At 31.9% G+C, this 26,121-nt stretch overlaps 2 protein-coding genes across 3 annotated transcripts in view; one reads left to right on the forward strand and one right to left on the reverse strand.

The window, feature by feature from the left end:
• Rab39 (RAS oncogene family member Rab39) overlaps window positions 1-19,693 on the reverse strand; it is a 42,803-nt gene extending 23,110 nt beyond the window's left edge. The window contains exon 1 of one of the 2 annotated variants that reach the window (XM_075371876.1): window positions 19,412-19,693. In XM_075371876.1, the coding sequence (XP_075227991.1) occupies window positions 19,412-19,519 (108 nt within the window). In that variant the 5' untranslated portion in view covers window positions 19,520-19,693. Of the gene's footprint in view, window positions 1-19,405 lie in introns of both variants that reach the window. The other variant, XM_075371874.1, reaches the window with a different exon arrangement.
• Window positions 19,694-20,202: 509 nt separating this feature from the next.
• Window positions 20,203-26,121, forward strand: part of LOC142327282 (5-oxoprolinase) — a 79,819-nt gene continuing 73,900 nt past the window's right edge. The window contains exon 1 of the mRNA XM_075370180.1: window positions 20,203-20,381. Within this exon, the coding sequence (XP_075226295.1) occupies window positions 20,220-20,381 (162 nt within the window). The 5' untranslated portion in view covers window positions 20,203-20,219. The remainder of the gene's footprint in view (window positions 20,382-26,121) is intronic.

Genomic DNA, 26,121 nt, shown 5'->3' on the forward strand with positions numbered 1-26,121 from the left:
CAGTTATAAAATCGGAGGCCACTGATGCAAGCAGACACTTTTCCAACTGAGCAAACAATCAAAGACTGACAGACTCCAGAAAATCGAAAGAAGTATTGGGACCTGCATCAACAAAAAGTACCAGAAAAATAGGCAACGGTGGATTGTGGCAACAAAGTTGTGTGCAAAGATTTAGAACCCATCATTGATATCATGCATAACAGGAGATTAGGATTCTTTGGACATATCATAAGGATGTAAGATTCAAGACTTCTGAAACAGCTAGTACAGTACAATCTCGATTCAAAAACACCAAGGCAAGATACAGATGGATCAGAGAAATAAAAGAGGATCTGAAGGAAATTGGACTTATACCAGAAGATACCACAAATAAGATAAAATTAAACATGAAAATCAAGAACAAAAACACCTGATTCACACTCGAAAGAAAAAAAAATTCACACAACACAAATATTTTCAACACAAGGGCACAAAGATTGGAATGTATGAAAAGGTTCTGAGAGGAATGCAAGGCCAAACAGTCCTATCAAAAAGACTTGGATAACTAAAGTGATCCTATGAAGTCATAAAAGATAATAATAATTAAAAATATAAATACAACACTGTAGTAATAACAATCCATTGAATACTACTCGAAACTGAATAAATCAATAAATATTTCTGAATAAAGATAGGCAATTCAAATGCCAGTAACATAAATTTATATTTATTACTAATAAATTTTCTGACAAATTTTTTTGAGATTATTTCACAATGTGTCTTTAATGTTGTCTATTACTAAACTATATATTTTTTAAAATATCAAATTCATTAAACAGATACGAATACACACTTTATTCTGCTTTATTTCACACTTTATTCTAATTGAAATAAAGAGAATTTGTAAAACAGACCTTGAATTTATAAACAGATATCATAATATTATAAAACAGAGTTCTTTCAAGGTTATAAACTAAGTTGATTACCATTAAATGAAGTATTTAACAATGTATTATGCTTGTTTAACAACTGAATAATTAAATTCAACAGTCCACAATAATAAGAATTGCATTAACAGATGTTAATATCAAAATCAATGAAAAACAGTATTAAAAAGACATCACGCCAAATTTATTTACTTGATAAATAAAACTATACTTTCTCAGAGTAAAATAAAACTAAAAATTTGTGCAGAACTAAACATACATTTTGATTGTTAAATAATCATCTCAGTAGAGATAAATTATCGCAATAAATATAAAAACAAAACATGCAACAAATTTCAACTCCATAAGAAAAAACTGATATACTTAAAATAACAGAAACTGAAAAGTAAAAAAAAAAAAAACATTTTAGATCAGTGAAAAAGCCAAATGCTAGCTTCGGCTATGTTATTTAACATGGTCTATAGCATCACCCAACTATTTACCAGGACTAGCCATCATATTCTATCCCAGTCCCTTATATTAAGTAGGATAATATAAAAGATTTACTCCAAAAAAGTAAACAAAATCTTTCAACTATCACAGAAATACCTTTGGTCTACATAAAATTTAAATAAGCTATAACATGTTTGTAATAACAATATTAAAAGTTCATCAGCATTACTTTTTTCTAGAATTTGTTTCAAAATGAAAAATTGAATCAAACTGCTGTTTCTTCTGTAATTAATCTGGCTAAAAACAAACAGTACTGTATATCCTGATCCCATAGGAGAAGACACCCTCCATGTGGCAGATTCGATCACCGCGTCAGCCTCTCTGTACCTTGCCCTTATATGCTTTACCAGAGGCATCTTCATAACCTCGGCCAAAGCCATCTCACAGCCTTGTTCTTGTCTCAGTAACGTTGCCACTGACGCGAATACCACAAATGTGATATTTCCATTAGTATACTAGTAGGAAATGAACTCCTTAAAAAACAAAACACATTTATGTCAAGACTGAGTGACATGATGAAACTGAAATCAAAAATGCAACTACCTACCCGATAGGTTAGAAGTTGAGTTCAACGTGCAACCATAACGTAACACAAAACAAGAAATAAAAATGAGCTTAAAAATAAAACTAAATAAACAAAACACTACAAAAAAATCAATCCTTATAACACAAGAACAAAACCAAAACACAGGAAAGACCAGCCGGAACCCTAAATTCCCTCGGCAATATGTTCTCTTGACAGGTACTCGATGAAATTTTCAATGATTATCCATTCGGCCCGATTTTTCCAATTCTCACGGAGATCTAATCCCGACCCGATATATAGTTCCCGTGCGTATAGTTCGTATTCGGCGAACTAGTAAATTACATGGTATGTGTAATCTAGTTTTCGACAATCTGGACACACCTGAACCCACCAGGCCAAATCGCTGGAGTCAGTCTCGTCATGACCACAAAGAAATTGCGTCACATACTCGTTAGGGTGAACTCAAGGGGCGCCCTGCAAACCAACAACGCCTGGAAAGAAATCATGCGTATAATGCATGATTAATCCCATTTGGCCTGCCGTAAAGCATTGCCTTGCCGTTTTATCTCGCGAATTTTTTCTGAAGTCAATTCACCATTCTTAGCAACATAACGCTGCTGATTTTTTGACGCAATTAAATCTATCGGTTTCACGCCTGCAATCACCAGATTGCCTCCCGTTACCGTTAATAATATAAGGCGTTAAGCTCGTAGTAATATATCCCGATAGCTTATGGATTTTGGCCTAACAGTCGCCGCATATATCATAATTGCCTCGCACACGCCCTAAAGAGGATACTCATAGTCTTAAAATTAAGACCCCGATCAATATTGACCACTCGTCGAATAACAAAGTAGGAACGAAGGCCTTCTCCACGACGTAATTAAGATGCTTCTTGAACTCCAATTTCTAGTCAAGAAACTCCTCGAGGTAGGTGGTAACTTGAACATATTTAATACGAAGGCCTGATATCGAAACAAGAACCTACGTCTCGCTTTCAAACGGCATTTACATTTAAGAAGCATCATCGTGGTCTCCTCCGGGCTGAACGTTGTCTTATGTTGATGATCCCACAACTCAAGTAGTATCCTGCAGGGCTGGATGGTTCGGAGCTCAACGTCTCTCCACGAGCTTCCTTCGACCAGCATTAGCCCATCTTCGGCATAAGCAACGATGAAACACCCGCCGGGCAATCTCAGCCGCAGAAGGGAACCAAACTCCACCACCCAACCTTATTTCCTTAGGCTTTGTTTAAATAATATCATATTCACTTAAACGGGTTTTTTTCTGGGAGACTACAATAGAGGAATGAAATTGTTAGCTGTCATCAGTTAATTTGAAATGTAAGAGAAAACTATATAATAATTCTTCAAACCTCATTCAAGGGTAATGCCAAGTGTATGATATTATTTTACAAATTTTTTATAGAAAGTAAAATCTCTAAATGTATTCAGCGATACTGTTGATTATTTATTGTCAATCGCGCTTATTAGTTTAAATGCAAATTGATTAAAAATAAAGTTAAAAATTTTAGTGAGAAGAAGGAACATTTAGATGTTTTGACTAAAGTTAAATAATAAAGTTGTTTTGCAAATAATAAATTCCTATTGCATTTAAATAAAATTATGGAAGCGTTACATAAAATCACACCAAATGCAATATTTTACTGTTTTGATCCATTCTGCATTATTTTCTGTTTACTAATATTTTAACCTCTGCATGATTACATCCTATCTACGCAGCTGTTTTATAAATTATAATGTTTGTTTACTTTTACTCGACCCTCTATACCATCAAAGAGGCTAATTCTTAACACATTTTTACTGGTGTTAAATCATAGAGCTTTATATTATTAAATACCAGTAATCTATTTTGCTATTTTTCTACATTTTTAACCTGACAGTTCCTTTGTATCTACTTTCAAAAGTTTTTGACAACTTTTTTGATTACTCAAAAAATGTTTTAAATTTGAACATTCTAAAATATTGGAATTTTATTTTTTCCGTTTTCTAAATCTTCCATCTACTTTTGTAATGGGTTAACAATTGTATTTTTGACAGTTTTCATGGAAAAAATGATTATAATATTGTAGTAATTAATTATTACCGACCTCCATGACGGAACGATAGCATCTCTTCCTTTCATTTGGTGGTACTGGGCTTGAGTCACAATTATGATTGGAATTTTTCACATGCTACAAAAACTGATCTCCCATCAATCAACAGTAGTCGTGAGATTATCTGGCTGACATTAGTCTACAGTTGCTTAATATATATTAAATATATTATATATTAAAAGGATAAGTTAAACTTGGTGTATAATATAGTACTAGTCCAATCCTTATTGGTCCGGATGTGAACGGTTAGTCACTTTTGTGGCATAGCTGTTTCACAGATGATGGCGGTGAATTAAATTGCACGGTCTTCAGGTATTTAATGTACCTATTGAGTTGCTTACCTAAACAGGAAATGTAGATGGGCGACGGTTGTATGGAGGAGAGAACATCGACGTTATCGTTGGTAGGTATATCCCTGCTAATGTTTGTAACTGGAAGGTTGTTGATTGCTCAAGCGATCATCGATTGATTCTTTATGAGATTGCTGGTGGAACGCTACCAATGTAACGTTCCGGTTCAGCAGAGTTATTTTCTACACAGGCTTGCGGACTGGAAAAACTTTGTTGATTTTCTTTCGGCTAGGCTTCGTACTTCTGGATCGGAGTGTGGAGGTTCTGGATTTGTAGGACCTGGTAGTGAGTCTGTCGGCGGCCTTTATTGACGCCGCTGAAAATTCAATTCGCCGTAGTTCTGGTCGAGAAAGGCTTGCTCCATGGTAGAGCAGGGAATTGCGATCTTTCAAACAGCTGACAGTCTTTTGTGAAGAGCTTCTCAACGTAAGGGTGGGCAGTTCTTGTGTCTCAATACAGAGATCGTAGATCGCAATATTTTCAGAAAGTTCGGACGGCGAAGAGGGAAATGTGCATGATTTGAGGACGGCGTTCCTTTGTGCTTGAGCAAGGGAACAAGGATCTATAGGGTATTAGGATTCAGACGACGTAAGGGCTTTTTCCGTCTGCCCTGTGACCCGGTTTGGCGTAATTTCAGACATACCTGAGATCTCACACAAATTACTTGACGATTTACTGCCTGACGTTACTGAGTGAAGCTGTAAAAACCGCATTCCATCCGCGGGTGCGGCATGAGGTTGTTCAGTTTCGCGAGGGTGCAGTGTCCTTGCAGACTTCCAGTGCTGAAGTGTGTCAAGTTATCTGCCGTTTAGGTAGGGGCAAGACTTCAGACTTCGATAGAATAACGACAGAGCTCCTTGTTCACTCGGTTGGGGTTAGTGTCAAAACAATCGCACGCGTGTTTAACGAATAACTATTTCGAGGATACTTTCCGGTATGTCGAAAGAAGGGTATTGTTAAATTGTTGTTTAAACGAGGCGACAAGGATCCCGTTATTACTTCGTCGTATAAGCCCTTGACGTTGCTGCTGGTTATCGGTAAGGTCTTCGAAAAGGTTCTTCTGTACCTGCGTATGAATGAGAGACTGCACAAAGTTTATCGATGGAAAATCAGTGCGGGTTTCGTCCCGGAAAAGGTACCGAGGACGCCGCCATACTCTGCGCGATGAGTGTGGTAAGAGCTATCCGTCCCGGCAAAGGCACAGAGGGGACGCTATTCTTAGGGTGTTGGATTTGGCTTCGGCCAGCGAGTACAAGTATGTACTCGGCTTATTTCTGGATATATCTGGAGCCTTCAATAATTTGCGGTGGCCATCTGCCTTGTTCCAATTACAGAAGAATGGTTGTACGCAAAATAAGATTCAGACTCTGTCGAGCTATTTCAGCGACAGACTGTTGTCCTTCGTGATGGAGGTTCGGAAGTAGGAAAAACCATTATCAAAAGGTTGTCCACAGGGTAGTGTACTAGGTCCACTCATCTGGGTCGTCGAGTTCGACTCTAATGCGATTGCGAATGTCCCCAGCGGCTGCCGCATCGTGGCTTATGCCGACGATGGGTTGCTGTTGGTCGAGGATAACTCGCGTGCTGAGATAGAACTCGAGCGACACAGGCATCCATGGTACTAAGGTTGTGGAGTCTTCCCCAATCGGTACATAACTCAATTCCTTTCAGGACATGGTGCTTTTAGGAATAGTTTGGCTTGAATGATTCAAATAAAATAATTCGGGCTTGTGCCCGGACTACAGTCCGGGCACAAGCCCGAATTACAGCCCACTGATTGAATCAGTGTCATCAACTCTACAGGGTTGATGACACTGCGGACCTTGTCCTTTATGTTTGTCCCCCGGTACGAGTGTGAACGTACCAGAGTTGTTAGGAAGCACGAGAGAGTAAATTCCTTTCTTGATCTGCTAGTCATCTGGTAGACTCGTAGAGAATGGAATATCGTGGCTGGCTTCTTTCGGTTTCTCGCCCTGAGCAGAACGACTGAAGGGTATAAGTAGAGTAGCACCCCGGGTGGTTAGGGATCGCCTGGACAGTTGGTTGGCCGGAGGTAGGCGTGTTGGCATCAAGCCACGGTTATTCAGTAAAATTAATGGTGATTATTGCTAAATGTTGCTGTCGGCGGAACGACGATTAGACTGCCGAGGGTATGGGTAACCATGCAGCCGTGAGGTGTAGCGTCTTTATAACGAGGGCAATTTTAAATGAGCAAGCATCATTGTCGGTTGGATGGCGACTGTAATGCCGACGGTATGGATTTCCGTGTAGCCGTGAAGTGTAGCGGCATCACGATGATGGTAGTAAATGAAAATAAATGTCACGCGGGACTCTCCGATGGAGCTGAGTGGGAGTAGGAGGTCTGTCCGCTTCTCCCTGGTAGACCAGACCGGAATCCGTAAATGAAACTAAGTCATGGGTATGAACTGAAAGTAGAGTTCACTAAGGGAACTAGGAATAAATTTCGTTGTTGCATATAACATTTTTGGTGGTATTTAATTTGTTCAATTGTCTCGAATATTATGAGACAAATTGGCTTTGTAAAGTGTAGAACTAGACGCGGAGTTCGTGCTTCCGCGAACTCTGTTAGCTAGTTCAGAAGGAAAGGATGTAGGACATTCAAGATGTCCGGTTGAGGTTGAAACGCAAAAGCTGAATTACAAATCACTGATGTAAATGTCTGCTGAGGCACTTACATCGGTGGCATCCCAACGAGGCCTGGCTTATTATTGTGAGATGTAAAAAGTTAGAAGGAGAAAGACGACTCCCGTTAAAGCCCATCAGGGCTAGGAACGGGAAGGGGTGGTGTGGCGACCGAAAGCGTCGCAAGGCTGGTGTTTTCCCCTATGAGGTTGGGATGTGGTAAGAGCTAGCGAGGAGGAATATGTCCTGGGAATTTTTCTGAACATCTTCGATGCGTTTAATAACCTGTGGTGGCCGTCTATCCTTTATCAATTACAAAAGCGACAATGCAGTGATAATAACGCAATGTTACTTCAGGCAACGGAATGTGCTGCTCCGCGAGGGCAGGTATGAGGTAACGTGGGGGCGAGCCTTTCAAATAGAGAAGAGTGTACCTGTGCTGAGTAGAGAGGAAGCAACACATCAGATGTCTGTGCTCTTCCCGCGGGAGGAGGTGATGAGACAGCAGGTAGTACTGTGCGAACGTGGCAGGTTCGCACAGGACGAAGTGATGGCTGCTGTTGATAAACTTAATAACAAGAAGAGTCCGGGCCCAGATTCATCAAAGGCCTCGCAAGAAGGGTCCCATGGGAGATTACGGACGTTCTGAGTCACGAAATACAGCACCGCGCATTCCCCCAATGTTGGAAAGAGGCTAGAACAGTATTCCTGCCAAAACCTGGCACAAACCCTGGTACCTGCGAGTAACCGCCCTATTAGTCTTCTAAATAACATGGGCAAGGCTGCTGAAAGATTTATTGCGGTTAGGACTCAAGCTGAACTGGATCAAAGCGGAAGTCTGCATCCTGGGCAATACGGGTTTCGTAAGGGCTGTTCGACCTGCATCATGAACATCTGTACGACCTGCTTTAAAGTTCCTGCACCATTGTCGCACTTTGCTGTCACTCATTGAAGTTTCACCGTACACATTACTTATTCCTCGATGAATTTCAGCTGCATTACACCCCTCAACAAATTACCGCACACACTTCACACTTGGCGGGGATGCTATTGTTGTAGACATGTTTATGTGCTAGCTGCGTGTTCAGAACTAAAAGAAGTGACGCGGCGTGATTGAAGGCCATACTAGAGACGCTTCGCTACACATATGCGCAAAGGTTCACCCGATTTTTGCGCGGGTTTTTATTTCGCGACCGATCGGACCTTGAAAAAAAAATAACCCTCGTATAAAATTTTTTTCATATGGGGTTTAATTTTTTGCATGTTTTGTTTTTATATTTATTACAATAATTTATTTCTACAAGATGATTATTTAAAATAATATTACAAAAATTTTTAAAAACTTGCTTTACATTTTAATCATATTATTATCATACATTGTACGAGTCTAATATTAGTCGGTTAAGATTTCAAAAGATAACATCACATATTGAAATTTCTAATATATTTATAAAACATCAAACAAATTTTCAATCAAAAATTTACTATACAAAGCAATGAAATAGTGAAGTTTCTGATTATTGAAATAGAATTGTAAATTAACAAAACTTTTTTTGTCGCTTATATACATTTAAAAATTTTCCCTCATATGGGGAGATGTTTGCAAAAGAAATGGTAGAATATTGCATTGTCATCCGACCTTAGCAACTGGGCTATAAATCCTCTTGCCACATGCATCTCTTGGATCGGCTGCGCAAGAACTTGGCTACTTGGCTGAGTAAGCAATTGTGTAATACCACAGATTACTGCAAGCAGACCAACAGACATTGCCACTCCTTCACCATGCACCTTTCAGAACCTGAACAACAAATAGTTTTGAAGGGCCCTCGATGAGAGGTGGATGTTCTTTCAAACCTAACCCTAATAATATTTGGCAAATATGAACAAATGATGAGTCTTGTTCGATCAGTATAATATGGAAATCTATTAATGATGACTGTTTAACAATTAAAATTGCTATGTAGTTTTAAGATTATGTGATTTTTTTTTAGCACTTTATTTTTTTCAGTTATAAGCTAATATTCAAGAATTACATAATACAAATTCACAAGTTCATAGATATACCAGTAAACTACATTTCTAATATGCTAATGGTTCAACAAACAGGTGAAACATCTCAGGAAGTAGCAATTTAGAAAACTAAAGAGTGTAAAATAAAGATAAATATAGCAGACTAAAAGGCAGTTAACAAAACGTATTCTGTAAACTAATAAAGTTAAACAATGCTCTCTAAATGTTATTATCATTTATTAGTAGCCATAATTGATATCTTTTAAATAAAAACATGCCATAAAAAATAAACTTAGCCTCTTTATAATTGTTTTAAACGTTATAATCACAGCTTCAATAAATGTTCAAAATGGTGTTAATTTTTATTTATACTGAAAAAAAATCTGTTAAGAAAAAATTTCCTAAGATTTTTTGAATCAGTACTAAAGGGTAGAGAGGAATGTAGTGGATGTATACAAAAAATAAATAGCACAAGGAAAAGTAACTACTAATGGAAATCAAAAGTAAAACAGTAGATAAATGCATTGTAATTTCGCTCTGAATTGTAATATAGTTCACATCAAATACAGTTCATAAAAAAACATCAAATACAGCTAATGTGGATTTTTGGATAAATCATACTGTCCGGTCAAATAAACTTTCCAAGAATAATTTTGCAAATAATAAACAAAATACAAAAATACCCTTATAAATGCTATGCATTCGATTTCCTTATTAAAACTAGTGTTTTGATGTATTATAGGTTAATGGATATGACATTCTCCAAAAGTTGACTCATCTGGTAATACAGTAAATGTTCTGCTACAATATTTTACATGACTATTAATCTAGCCTCAAATGAGAATGAACACAAGTTTTACATTTAAATAATCAAATAAGTAAATCAATGAGCTTATAAGTTTGAATACTATAATGTAAATAAAAACTATAACATTAAAAGTGACTGGTAAAATCTGATTTATGATGATCTTAAGTATGAACAATTCTGTCATGGTGGATTATTTACTCTACTGCTGATTAAAAAATATTTTATATAAATCTAACATATGTAACATTATAGTATTGATATTTTAAATTAAATAAATTATTTTATATGTGTCTATATAAAAAAAGAGTAAATTTATTTTAATAAAAAATAGCAGTATCAGTATTAGTCAATGAGATTAAAATTTTTAAATACGGCTCATGCAAATATATTGGTAAATTAAAAAGACATTTCAAAAATTGATATGCACACATATTTCTTTCAAAACATGGATACAAAAAACATAACAAACAATAACATTAAAAAAATATACAAATAACCAAATAAATATGAGCAGACACCAGTATTTATATAGTTACTGCACTATGCGTGTACTACACATATTGTACACCCACTGAATACTAACAAAGAAAACAATTAAAGAATTTATAATAAGTCACATGATTCTAGATAATTGATTCTACATATTTGTTAATAATTTTTACTAACAATGCAACTTAATACTACTTTCTCTCAAAGTAATTGTGACTTATTAGTTACAATTTACTTGCGTACAACAAATATTAATGTTCTGAAAAATGTTGAGAAATAATGAATTACTTGTATAGTCTCTATTGAGTAAGGGGAAAATAGCGTAACAGTTACAAACAAATTTAATTTTTATAAATATTTTAAAAAATAGATGTATTAAATTTAATTAATAATAAGTAATTTATTAAAATTAGCAAATAACTGACATCACTCAAAAGTTAACTGAATGTATTAAAGGTCATGTGTTTTTCTCAACTCACCTACTTTACCAATCCTTATTCCTCTCCCTAAGCTGCTTACTCTTGATTATAAAACTAGTTCTGTAACATTATTTATTATTACTGTAAGCACCGAAAAATTTTAACCACCCATATAAATAAATGGTATTTAATTTTGAACAGCGATATTCTATGAGGAGATTTTTTCAAATCCTATTTTTTAAGTTCTGTAGTTTACGAGACAAGACTATTCCTAAATATCAAAGTATATTATTTATTTATACAATTACAATTTAAGTCGACCGGTTTGTTACAGTTGTTAAATATATAGATTAGAATATAATGAAATAATTTTTGTTTGGGTGATTTCATTTGACATGTACACACTTAACAGTAAATACCACCATTAAAGTGGCTTACAATATGTTTAAATAGCTTGTTTACCAGGTGATCAGGATTCACAGTTTGATAAATTTATTGATTACTTATTCATTGTTATAATATGAATCGATGCATGTAGATATCAATTTCAAAAATTATATTCAGTTGTGATAGCTTATTTATACTGATAATTTTTACGCTTCTGAATTTTAAGAAAAATAATTATCTTACTTGTTTGTTCAGCTCAGTTTCAAATAACCGTATATATTTTCAATACATCTACTTAAACTTTAAAAGGATAAGTTTAATAGCAATTTGTACTAATAAACCTAATGCTACCTTAAACAAATATTTGTACTGCAACAGAAGTGGCAGCACAAGATGCAGGCATGTGTGTGTGTGTGTGTGTATATATGTTAATGATGTAGAGGATATATCCTGCAGTGTCTAAAAGTGAAGTGGCAGGGTATGAATCACTGTGAAAGAAATGACTTGAAAAGTGTGTAGCTACAATCTGGAAAACGAAAGTTTTTTACGATATTATACAGAGAACCAATATTTGCAGCACACTGAAATCAACTTACATAAAAAATAGCGTATAAGTAAATGTAATGTATAATAAAATAACCATGTTCATTTATCAAATGTATCAAGTGAAGGTGAGCTATGAATTTTTGTGAATATATTTTCTAAAAACTTGTGATATTGACACTAACTAAAAAAAAAATAATCCCTTTCTTTTGCACACATTACAAAAAGAGAAATTTAAAGATGAACTGAATAATTTCCTTAATAGTGCGTTTTTAAACATGGCTTTGGATTATTTATTTTAATAAATTTATTAAATTATACTCCCTCTATGAATCATGAGACATTGCCAATGGTGAGGGGGCTTGAGTGCTCAGTGATACAGAGTAGCTGGACCAAAGATGCATATCTTTGTCTACAACAAATAAAAGTGAAAAAAAATTGAATTTTGCATGCAATATTACCAATGAGTTGGGTGAGAGTCAAATCTCAAACAAAATTTGTGTAAAGTATGATTTTAAATGATAAATAAATATCATGATTTAATGATTACCAGTGTGATCATGAAGTAAAGAATTGCCCTTCAAAGTGAAAGTCAATCAACCCATGCTATCACATCTCAAAAAAAAAAAACATTCAATACACACCAATGTCAAGATTATGTGTATTAGTTTATTATTTTTTTATCATCAAGTGAAATTGTATAAATGAATAGGTTGCATCAGACAAATCAGGCCAAAATAAGTATTACTACAAGTTATATGACATTTGAGAGATAAATTTTATTACAAATTACAAACATTTCACAGAGTGGTGAGTGTAACAATTCCACAATACATGACAATTTAAGATTCCACAGGGCCAACTTCACTTTTCACTCTTTCCATTGATTATAAATGGCATTAAAACTTGTAACTTCTATAAAATATACTTTTTTATAGAAATATCTGGATTTTTTTAGGTAATACCTCATAATTATGTACAGTGTGTCTATATTTGTTTCTTCTAAGTTTTAATCATCTTGTTATGACAATCAATAATATAATATAAAATAAATAAGGCTCTTAATCTAGAGAAGAATATAAACTTTGATAAAGATATTAAATAGTTATGGATAATTTGATTTTATATCATAATATCAGCTGTCATTAATATGTTAATTAACTAATGGTGGTACCTCCAGGATCACCATTCAGGTATTGCTTCAGAGGATGAGATGGATGATCATTTTTGTAGTGTGTGAAAACTTGAAAAGTTGATATTAAATATTCATTATCATCACTATCATCATAGTATGATGATAATGAACATTAATGAATCTAATTTTAATAACTGTCTAAGCATAATAATTCCAGTAAGTATTCTTAATAACTGTTGGTTATAACAGATTAAAATATGCTAAATAATAATATTACTGTTCTTTATTAACCTAATAAATTTATTATTCACTAACACAATAAATTTCTATGTAATATAACTGTCTATAATTTGTGAGGTAAAATAACACAAAATAGAAATCATAAATACTTAGATCTACTAAAGCTATAAAATGATAAGAATCATTTAGTTGTCTTATTTACATAAATATTATATTTCCCAAACTAGGCTTAAGACAGGATATATAATTAGTATTTCACAAGAAGGACATATCAATTTATTGTTTTACATAATTCAACCCAGTCAACTGCAACAAGTACAAAGCATTTGAAGTTCAAGAGATACCAGTTAAGTTGTTCTCTCTGAAAGTAATGTTTAATGTACGCCTGGTCTCTGTGGTGCATAGAGTGAATATGTCTCATGTAGGGTTGCAATCCTACATGCATTTTGCATTGATTTGACATTATAATAACCATGGAGTTAGTTTAATGAAAAAATTAACACGAAACTACTTCATTTTTTACTTTTATTTAAACGCTAGCATGGAAAACTTGCTATTATTGAAAATGGAAAATATGTGTTATTTTCAGGAGTTACTTTTGACTCGCATGATATGACCTACTGCTGTGTCACTCAACTTATAAATATTTTATTATAATTTAATATGACACCACTCATGACATCATAATATGCTTGGTTTGCTTTGCTTTGCTTCATGTTTTCTTTCCAAAAATAGCAACAATTATATCTGTAAAACACTTCACGCTAAAATTATACAATGTATGAAGCAGTACTATTGATGATTGATTAATGAATACAGAAGTACCCAAATTTTAGTTTTCTCATGGAAAATGCATGAAAATGCAACTCTTATTAACAAAAACTACAATTATTTTTTCAAAACTTTAACTTGAAAATATAGATACAAAACCTTATAATACACCTAAATAAAATGCATGCTTTTATACTGAATTACGATTTTTAATTAGAATTACATTATTATATTTTATATTAGGTAAAGAATTCCTCAAATAAGCAATTATGCTTTTTAGTATGTAGTCTATGTATTAAAAAATTAAATTTAAAATAAATAAGCTTCTTATTTTATTTCAATTATTCAATGATTAGTAAATTTTATTCCCTTCAATGAATAAAATACAATTCCATTAACAGTTACTGAAACAATTGTGAAACAAACCTTAAAAATATAAGTATATCGTAGCCTAAATTACATTTAAATAAATTAAAAAATAAACAAAAGATAAGTCATAACCCATAATTAGATAATAGAATATATAAACAAATAATGATTTAGTCATATATTTAAGTTTGCACTAAACAAAATTCAAAATATAAACAATATAAATTTTATCTAGGAAAAATAACATAAATGAATACTATCAATCTTATTAAATAAATATCACTCCTCTTTTATGGCCAATACCCTTTCAAAACAGATGTAATTTATTAATAAACTAATAGTGAGGTTCAACTTTCAGCATATCATACTAGCTGATATTTTCTACAGTGTAGATTAAAAATAACCTATAATAATCCATGACATTCTGATTATTTAATCACTATATAAATCATTTATAAAATGTACTCAAACATTATCACTGATTTATCAGTTTATTTATAGTGCAAAAACATTACCTAATCTTGCTAAGCCGTTTAGAATCCATAATTACTACAAAATTTGGCCTGGTAGAAATCATAAGTCACTCCTAAAATAAACATAACCATTCCCAAGAACAACATCTCATGCCAGGCAAACTAGGGGAAACAAGGAATGAAGTAGTAAATCAGGTGATACTGAAAATCAGGTCTACTGAAATTCAGGTGACTGTAGTGGTATCTTCATTCTCTATATCACCAATATATATATATATATATATATGATATTAGATGATGTAAAAGATAGTTTTCACAATACAAATATGGAATTTCAGATCCCTATTCAGGGTCTACTAATAAGAATCATGCACAATATTTAACAAAATAAAAATTCTTAACTAAACATGTACTTACATATGTTAAAATTGCAAAAAATAAATACTCCTAAAGAATAATAACCACACATCAAATAAAAAAAGGACTTATTTTTATATGAAAACACAAAATTCTTTTTAGCACGCAAGAGCGACCATCATTATTTATAATAAATTACCTATTCCTTTAAATGAGCTTCTCAAAGATTTATTTAAAATAAAATAAGGATTTTTTTATACAATCGGTAGTAATTTTTTATAATACTGCTTTTTTTTAATAATAGTAATTAAAATAGAATATTGAATTTTTCTGCATTTTCAGGTAATATTCAAATAATGTATGTTCAAATAGTTACTGTTAATGTTTTACAAATTTTTTTCTGTTACATCCTCACATATATTCTTTCATGTAATTCTTATTTTTCATTTTTAAAAATTAAAAATATAAATATACGTAATAATTATTAATATGGATTTAACTACTTCTTCGTTATACCAGTTTTTTTTTCTTTTATACAATTAGGCAACTTGCTAGGGCAATTCTTTCTTTATCTGTTGAGCAGAAAACTACTCATCCCTGATATGGTCTTTAAAACACATAATTATATACTGGTTCGAATAAAATGTTTATTTAAAACAAATTGTTTCTATCATGAAGCAATATATTTCATGTTCTATGTCCACTCAATAGTAAATAAAGTTAAATTCTAAAAGCCTAAAAATAATGTTGTGTTACTTTGCACATCAAAAACACAAATTTTTGTTCTCATTACCAACCACCTCCAAAAAAAATATATTAATGAAAAAGCTTTTCAAAATAAAAAAATGGATACTAGTTTTGTAATTCAACTTCTTTAATTACATATAATACAGTAACTAAAACAATAAAAACAAATACTTTAATCAAAACAAAAACTAAAAAGAATCTAATTAATTGGCATTCTTTTGATAAAGTTTCTTGTAAATAATTCCATTTATTCTTTCACTCATTGGAAAGTATTTATACTTTCACATAACATAAAGTAATGCCAACACAGTATAACCATATATATATACAACAGAATTGTTTGTAATAATTGTATAGGAGTAAAGTTAATGTAGATTAACACAACAGTTACTAAAATTTTTTTTTAAAGGTATGGATAATTAAGTAAAACAGCTATTTCATGTCAAAATCACATACTAACTAATAACATAATAACTAATCACATATTAGAGAAAGGCTTTATAGAATAGATGAGTAAAAACTCTACTGATGCTAGTTACAAAATTTAAAGAAATTGTAGCTCTTCACTTCTTTTTTTTTGTTTAACTTCCGGGACCACCCAATTAAGTATTGCTTCAGAGGATGAGATGAATGATTTGTAGCGTGTGTGAAAATGCCATATCTGACCGATATTTGAACCTGGGCCCTTCAGATGAAAGACCGAGACGCTACCATTCGCGCCACGGAGGCCAGCAAAGAAATTGTAACTAATGTCTGTTTAACATATAGACACGTTTATTGGAGAATCTATAGTAAAGAAATATGAGATTTGTCAAGGAAATGATATAATCAACATTTCCTGATCAAAACTCACATATAGATAAGTAACAAAATGTATAAAATTATACAAAACATACTAAAAGAAATTAAATTGATAAGGTACTCCAAATCTTGCGATGAAAAACGAAAAGAACTCTCCGGTGTAAAGAAGAAAAATAGTGGATCTCTTTTAAAAATTTAATTTTACTGATAAATTACAAAAAAAAAAAGAATGAAGAGCAAACAATGAAAAATGAAATGAATATTTTTTTATAGGTTTACAGCATGATTTCAATTTTTTTATATTTTATGCTTTTTTATCAATTAAATCGATAAAAAAGACTAAATATTACAGTGAATTCTTTCTGTCTAAAAACTGGTTCGTTGTTTTATCACATTTGCAGACTCAAAGATAAAGATTCTTGGAAGTACTACTATGCATAAAACAGTTGGCATTCCATTAAAAAAAATTAAAAATCCATAAGATATTAATGACGACCTCAGAATAAATAAAATAAAAATAAGGAGTTACATCATCAACAAACAAAATTACAATGGCTGATGGACAACTTTTAAAAATGTATTGATTCATTTTTTTAATTCTGAGATCAATTGCTGATATCAACAGTTCATCTTTTACAGACGAACTGGTATACAAGTCACAAATTCTACACCAATGTTATTAATTAAATGCAAATTAATAAATTTATTACGATAACATAGTATACAGGGCATGTTTAAATAAAAATTCTATGTATTAAATCACAGTTCTGTAGTACCAAAAAACTTGATTTAATAACAGTTTATCATCTAATTTTTATAACTTTGGTGTACCATACACCTTTTTTGGAAAATGTTTATAAAGATTCCATGCACATAAATAAAAGGGAGTGCTATTAGGTACATTGAACTGTAACTGCAACACAAACAACTGAAATAAATCTTAAGTGATTCCCTACTAAGACATTACATTTCCAGTTTGTCTCTTTTTCTTTATTCTAAATTAAACGCTTCGTTTGAAAAGAACCAACTTTCATTACACAGAAATCACATGAGGATAGATTTAATACTATTGGCTTCAGAAAATTTAACAGAGTATTTATTGATAAGTATTTTTACAATAAGGGTTTTATAAATATTGAAGAAAAATATAATGTTTAACTAGCTGTGACAAATAACAAATTTTTTGTACAAAGGTTTGTAATAAATAAGAAAGTTTAAGAATTTATACATTCCAATTCTCGTTTAGTGCTTGTATAAAATTTAACTTTACCCATTAAAAAAAAAGAAAAAAATTAATCTATTGATTGTGAGATTGCACAAGTTGGATAAATACTTGCCAAAGAATAATTAATATAGAAAAATGCATTTATCATTTACATTCTCAGTGCATGCAACTCACAATTATGAAAATCATAACAGTATAATTAAAATTAACAAAAATTATAACTCTTAAAGGTTATGTAGTTACTAGCAAAATGATGCAACAACATATATAAAAATGTTTAATTTACATATTTTTTTTATAATTATTTTTACTTCCTTGTAAAAGTAAAGGAAATATGTGATGGCAAAAAATCCCGGTTTTCAGATTTCAATGGAAATATCCACTTTTCACTAGTTTCAGTATGACGTCTGTAATATGTAAGAATCTCGCAAAACTCAAAAACGATTGACTGTAGAATGTTGAAAATTTGGATTTAGAACTGTTCTAACATCTAGTTGTGCACTACTCCTTTTCATTGCAACTGACTGGACCAAAAGTGTCCAAAAAAGCCAATTCCAAAATCCAAAATTTTGGACATTTTCTTAACTGCAGTAATAAGCCCTCATTGAAAGCTTATCAACAATATCATACGTGGTACTTATTTTCATTGGTTCCAGAATTATAGCGAAATAAAATTTTAATTAATGAAATATTTGGATGTTACAAGAGGAGGGCACATTGGTTAAAATCCAACTTCATCTTCTTTTTTTTTAACTTAAATATATTGATTTATTAATAATTATTAACCTCTGTTTGTAAAAAAAATTTACAATAAATTATAAAAAAGTTATTAATGAAATAAAATTTATGTACTTTTCATTTAAAAAAAAAAGTGTATATGTAATTTAATAAGTCAAGGAAAATCACAAGGAAGTCATGCGCTGGCCATATCAGATTTTTTTTTTTTTTAGTTTTATCACATAGCTCAATCTAAAACTGTTACTACAGTAAACTATTAAGGGAGAAATTTGACATTTTTTTCAGTAAGTTAAGGAAATCTGCCAACATCTAGTACTTTAATTAATCTACTTTATTATTTCATTCTTCATTATGCTCCTTTGTCATATTTCATTACCTTTTTTTAAGTTTTATTTGTTATTGTATTGTATGAATATTATAAACAACATATATATCAATCACACTGGATTAAGCACCAATTAACACAGTCATTCAAAAGTATATAAAAATCAAACTATAGTGATTGTACTAAGGACTATGTCAGGTCTCGAGTAAGTAGTATTAAAAAAAAGCCCTATATGAGGTCAAGAAAACCTTAAATATAAAAAAACAAAAGTATGCACAAAAAAATCATCCTTTTGAAATTATCTGACAGAAAAGAATGATTGCGCTAAAAGAACGACAAAAAAAAAATCATTGCCACACTACTTTAAATTAAATTGTATAAATAGTTAACATATAAATTATCGAGACGTACAATTATACAGAAATAATAAATGTTTCCCTATTAATTAAAAATTATCTTAATAGCGACAATAATAAAAAAAACACATGATATTGAAATCAAATATCAATGCTTACATTTACCTCAGCAAACTTTCCATCCGTAAAATACTTCAACAAGGAACTTTTACCTACAGTACTATCACCAATAAGAATTAAACGAAACTGGTAATCGAAAATCGGTTCAACCATTATGAACTTAATCAGAATATAGTCCTTTTTATTTTGATACAACTACGTTACCATCTTACGTAAACAATACGGTTAAAAGTTATTTTGAGTTACAAACTGAGACGCAATACCTTTAACAACATTTTAAGCCCAAACAAATAACCAAAAACAAGTTCTTTAATAACCTACTTATCAGCTGAGCATGACACAACAAACTATTACCAACATATATTAGGATGAGACAGATTTATTTTTCTATTTAAAAAACAGTACTTCATGTTTGTTTAATCATTTATTCAAAATTAATTAAGTATTTTATTATGTGAATTAAATTAAATTTGGTTAAAATAATTACACTTATAATTTAAATGTATAATAGTTTCTATAATGCATGAAATTGTTCTGTATGAAGTTTCGTTATTATTATAATCTCTCTAATATCTAAATTCTATGTCATGGAAATCTTATAAATACTTTAAATTTTGGAAAATATACAGACTAATTTTCAATATACAATATTTTCTCTTTTGCTGCCAGACTGATCATATCATACAATTTAAATTGCGCAAGTGAAAGACAATTCAGAAGAGTTAGTTGACGTTGATGTGTATGTTTGTAGGTTAGGAATTTTTCCTGTGTTTGATTTTAAACACTGATGGTTTTATGTTTGTGAATTAAACATAATCTTGCTTGATAGTAATTTATTACTGCAACTGTAGACATGGGAGGGAAGTTTAAATTTGCTATTGATCGGGGAGGAACCTTCACTGATGTGTATGCCAAGTGTCCTGATGGAAAAGCTAGGCAAATTAAACTTTTATCTGTTGATCCAAGTAATTATCCAGATGCTCCAAGAGAAGGCATCCGTAGAATACTAGAAGAGGTAATTTTCAGTTTGACATTTTTATTTATATTACAGATTTTAATTTGAACAAAAATTTTAATTTGCATTTTATTTGTTTGGATTTTCTATTTCAACATTAAAACATTCATAATCAATTATATTTATTTGTATAAACAAATAAGTACAGTATTTTCAAAATGTAGTGAAATGTATGCTACTACAAAATGCTAAAATGTGAGTTCACTATGATCACTTCTTTTAAAACTAAATTTGAAGACAAATTTCTGTTTTAAAAAAGCATGGTTGTATACATGAACAGTGTTCAATATAAATATTTAATAAATCATGAAAAGTACTTGACGGGATGTGCTTTATATATATATATATATATATATATATGTGTGTGTGTGTGTGTGTGTAAAATTTTTAGGCTCAAAACTTTCCAAATTACTACATTGGTTTCATTGAAATGTAGATAAGCATGATAAAATTTGATGTAAATTGGTTGTTGTTCTGTACTGCCCAGTATCAGCTGATATCGGTCAGACCTAAAAAATTACAGCAGAAACTAATTATTTTTAAATTTTAGAAACAAATAAATTTATTTTAATTTAAGAGGGTGAATGCTATTCATTTTACAAGAAATATTAGCATTTCCAAGGTTACTGTCATCGTATTTTCTCAGTTTTCAAACTTGTCACAGGTAGAATGCCTTGATGAGGATATTCAGACATACGTTCAACATTTAATTGCCCTGCATGATGACTTCAAAATCAGATTTGAAGATTTTCTGAAGATGGATATACCACCATGGATCATAAATCCGTTTGATGAAACGGAAGTGGAGAATGTGATATTACAAGAGGAACTACTCGAGCTTAGCACTAATGAGGAGCTGAAGATGAAATTTGAAAGAGGGTATCAAACATTTTGGCTGCAGGCAGAAATACCAGAAAAATATCCTGGACTGTGGGGAATTGCGAGAAAGCTTTTGATAGAGTTTCCCTCGTCATATCTTGTCGAAAAAAGTTTTATTGTCATTACAAACCTTTTATAAAAAAAAAGGAGCAGATTCAATATCACAGAACGGGGAGATTTGCGCTTATTCCTAACAAAACTGAAGCCAGATATTGATAATTTTCTGTCAATCCATCAAGTACATCCCTCCCATTAAAATTGTAACTATTTTGTGATTGTCATTGTAGAAGTTACATTACGTTATTAATGTTTAATTTTAATTATATTACGACAATTTTATTATATTACATTGCAATACGATAACAATAATAATTAAAAGTGTAATGATTACATATTTGAATAAATGCAACACAAAAAAATATACTATTTTTCTTTTGCTTTTTACCACTCTGAATGGGAAGTTTTCTAAATAAAATAAGTGAGAATTGATTGCTTTCTTGTGCTGTGAGTAGATGTCAAAAATGTAAAGTTGGATGGAAGTATTTTTTTTGATTGGCCAACTTTACTTTTTTGACATCCACTCACTGCACAGTCAATCAAAAATTAACCAATCAATTCTCACTTTTTTTTCGGAAGCTGTTAGTTCGTGGACCTCAGCTGTAACGCAAATTTTCATAGTTAGATCTAATCTTCACATTTTCCGTCGACTGGAAATATGGTAGAAATGTAGCTGCAGGGGGTCCACCGGAACCAGCAAAATTTTGAAAGTGGTCTATGAGAAAAATAAGTTTGGTAACCTCTGGTTTATATTATCTGTCTCAAATCGAGAAACATGAAGCGGTGAAGCGGCTTGTTTTAACAGACATTTCTGGAATTACAGGCTGATCACGTTCTGTAGTTTTGTCTGGAGTGTAAAAAATGCTTGAATGAAATTGCAGATTCCATATCTTTATAAATCGACTTATAGAATTACACAATATGGTGCTTTAAACAAAAAATTTAAAACATATTTTAGAGTGATGCTCAGAACAAGAAGATGTCTACAGTCGACCTTTTTTTAGTTAAAAGCCGGTAGCATTGTACAATACTGACGATTTTAATTTTGATACATTACGTTTTTGTAGACATTCACTACAATTTTTTTTTTTATTAATTTTAATAATTAGGTATCCGAGTATCACTAAAGATTAACACGATAATAAGTATACTAATTAATTTCTTTCAAATTGTAATAAATGCATGTAAACATTTTTTTTGTTCTTAGCTCAATATAAAAAAAATGCCGCTTACTTTCAATTGTTTTTGAGTGTTCATTTAAAACAATACTTAAGATCTTTTGTCCAACGAAATTCTTAAATTGCAATTCCTTTCGATCGATACATTTTTTCGACGATCCCAGAACTATTTTGCAATTACGAAAACACTGTATTAAGCAGTTGATTACAGAAATAATTTTTTTCAACAACACAACTGTTTAACAATAATTACAAAAAGCACTTAGACACACTACAAAACAGCTTCTGTTAAGCTAATATCGTTAAGAAGTCCACTCGAATTGTGTACAGAAACAGTAGTCTAAATGACTTTAATAAAAACAGGCTTCAATATATGGGCATGTCCATGAAACGGCTGTGAGGAGTAACTAACAATTATTCCATAACTATATAGAAGATAAAGTACTATCTGCATATGGTGCTGTTAAGATTAAATTAGCATCGAGGTAAACCGCTGCATGTCCAGATAGTGCTTTATTTTTTTAGACAGATACGGCTGTTAGTACCTTTTACCAGTCACTAAATCTGTTATTTATATTTGGAGAACATAGTGCTGTATAGCACTGAAAAGAACGCAAAACGTTCAGTAACGCTGGAACTCTCGGCTTCCAAATCAGCTGATTTGGGAAGACGCGTTCACCAGTAGGCCAACCCGGTGGGTTTTACCTCCCACCTACAGAAGATGTATTTGACTCTCTGTCAGGCCTAAATATGATAGAAACAGGTGCAATTTAACAGTGAGATGCTTTTTATTTTTGCCATCATAAAAATCTTTTTCCATTGCTTTAATCTTACTAATAACTTAATTCTAAAATTTTGAAGAAGAATGCAGCATAAATTGTTATCGTAAAAAGTTGTTTTGAATGTAATATACTCGTATAATATTTTAATATAAATACAGTTAGATCGCTAGTTTTGTAAACAAAAAATAATATCTTTTAAGCCCAGTTTTATAAACTGAAGGAAGTTATCAGTTTGTCATTAAATTATCGTTTTATGTTACTTCAGAAGTCTATTTCTCTAACTGGATATACAAAGATTTCTTAATTTCTCTTACTCCTTATTTCTTTGTGATATCTTTTGTAGATATCCTAAGAGGTGCCATCTGTATGAAAAAAAAAAATACTTTGCTGGAACTTTAAAAGACAAAAAATACCCTCTTGGTAAAAATAAGAAAAGGAATTTGTATGAAGACATAAAACAAAAACCAAAGGCCAAAATAAACTTCATTTTTTTACTTCAGCAAAATTTCAATTATGGCTGTTTCAATTACCGCCATAATTGAAACCTGGAATATGCGCCTCAAATGGTAATAAATCTACAGTTTTATTTACTATAAAGCCCATAATACCACGACCTTTTTCGTATTCTTTTTTTTTTCATATCTATATATAAAAAAAAAAATATTTTCATTCAAATACATTACTGGCTACAGTTTCAAGCCGACCCTCAGATTCGAGGATCGGCTTTAAACTAGGAAAAACCGATTCTCGATTCTGAGGGTCGGCTTTATATGAGATTAATGGCAAAATATTTCATATAAAATAATTTATTCACCACATTTTTACTATAAATAACAATCTTTAACGAAACTTTTTCAGGTTAATGATTATTTAATGTATCTAAAAGTTAGCTCGAATTAGGTCCCCTAACTATTTCATATAAAGAAATTTTTTCACTACATTTTTACAATAAACAGCAATCTTACTACGTTTTCAGGGTTAATGTATGTCAGTTTTGATGCCGCAGATTTGCGGGACCAAAATTACGTTCAGCTTTATCGAGTTTTTCACTTTCAATCCACGATATGCGTTCGTATTTTGATATTACCATTTGCGCGATTCTCATGCCCCTTTGAACCGTAAAATCTTTATCGCCCAAATTAATAAGGATGACTTTAATTTCACCGTGGTAATCGGCATCAATTGTACCCGGCGAATCGGTAACTGTAACGCCGTCTTAAGCCACCAAACCTGATCTGAGTCTTATTTGCGCTTCGAAATTTTTCGGTAACGATATAGCGATACCGGTTGGGATGACTTGTAGTTCGCCGACTGTTAAAACCGTATTGCTTTCTGAAAATAAATCTAACCCGCACCTTTTTCGGTAGCATATTAGGGAAAATCAACAAAATTAATCGGTTTCGAAACTTAACAATTTCAGACATATTTAAATATCTACATTAAAAAGGTTAATAATGCAAAACTAAGACATTACAAACATTATTCTATCGGTTGAAATCCCAGTCGATGAAATTTATGTTATATTACTTTTGATGAATTTTTAGTTTTATTTCGTTTTCTGGATCATTTCTATGATAATCGATTTAATCTCTTGAATTTTATTTTGTACATATGTCGTGATGGCAGCTCTTTCATTGACACGGCTATTTAACTCATCATCTACATATTTATCAACTTTTGTTTTAAGCTACGCGATTGCATCTTTCGTAAACTTTCTAGTTTCTTCGACCAACATCAGTTTTTTAGTCTGTGTGTGCTTTTTAATGTATTCATAGTACTTATTCAACCTCGCCAAACCGACAAACTGTTCGCTGAGATCGGTTGTGTATTCGTTAAATATACTTTTGGCTCGTTTAACAGTTACCTCATCACGCGGATCAGATACATTACGCAATCTATGATCTTTCATGTCATAATTTACTTCATCGGTCATTGAAAAACCGATCCTCGGAAGACGTCTTGCCCCCTTTCCCCATTTTTTAGCGCCGCCTAATCGAAAACGTGATATTGTGTCTATTATGAAAAATTAAAAAACAAAAACAAATACTTTATTTAAATTCAACTTTTTCAATTCGTTAATTACGGATATGATTTAATTTGAAACATCCTTGTTTCCAGCATCGTATTCACCCACAAGCGTATGCAATCTATCGACCTATTCGTTTGGATCGTCCCAATACTGATAGATCGGGTTGTGTTAATTGCGCGTGCAGTACTCCGCTACTGCTAAACAATGTCGACGACGTTTTATACGGCGAAACAGACCTATCGGTTCTTTTCGGAGGAAAAATCTTTCTAATCGTTTCGTTATATTTGAATGATTTATTTGTTTTTACTGCACCTGCATTTGTCAAGTGTGCACAGGTACGGCGTAACATTTCACCGTAAGTTTGCATATCTTCTGTGTGAACTTTTTTTAGGTCTGAATTTTTAAAAATTAACAACTCTAAAATACCGGGCGTTGCATTATATCAAGCGTCACCCAAATGGATTCTGTCGCCTACAAATTCAATTTTAGCGCCACCCGATGTGCTTGTATTTGTGTCTTTATCGTACTTTATTCGGTACACGTGGTCCAACGATACTTTTGGTGCTGTTTTTAACACTTCGAAATACGGTTTCAGTTAATTGTGTCTCAGTATATGGATCGTCTACTAAAATATTTGTATATTTTGTAAATTTGTGGGCTTATTCACTCTCATACGGTAAAGTTTTTTTGAGATAACGTTGTCGAATGTCCTATTTCATCACCTTCTTCATTTGAATAATCGTATGTCTGTCTAAACAATCTTGTTCGTGCCTTTCTGAACGAGCCGAAAATCTATCGACCAATTTCCGACCTAC

Source organism: Lycorma delicatula, chromosome 7 (genome assembly GCF_047948215.1).
Source record: "Lycorma delicatula isolate Av1 chromosome 7, ASM4794821v1, whole genome shotgun sequence".
NCBI lineage: Eukaryota > Metazoa > Arthropoda > Insecta > Hemiptera > Fulgoridae > Lycorma > Lycorma delicatula.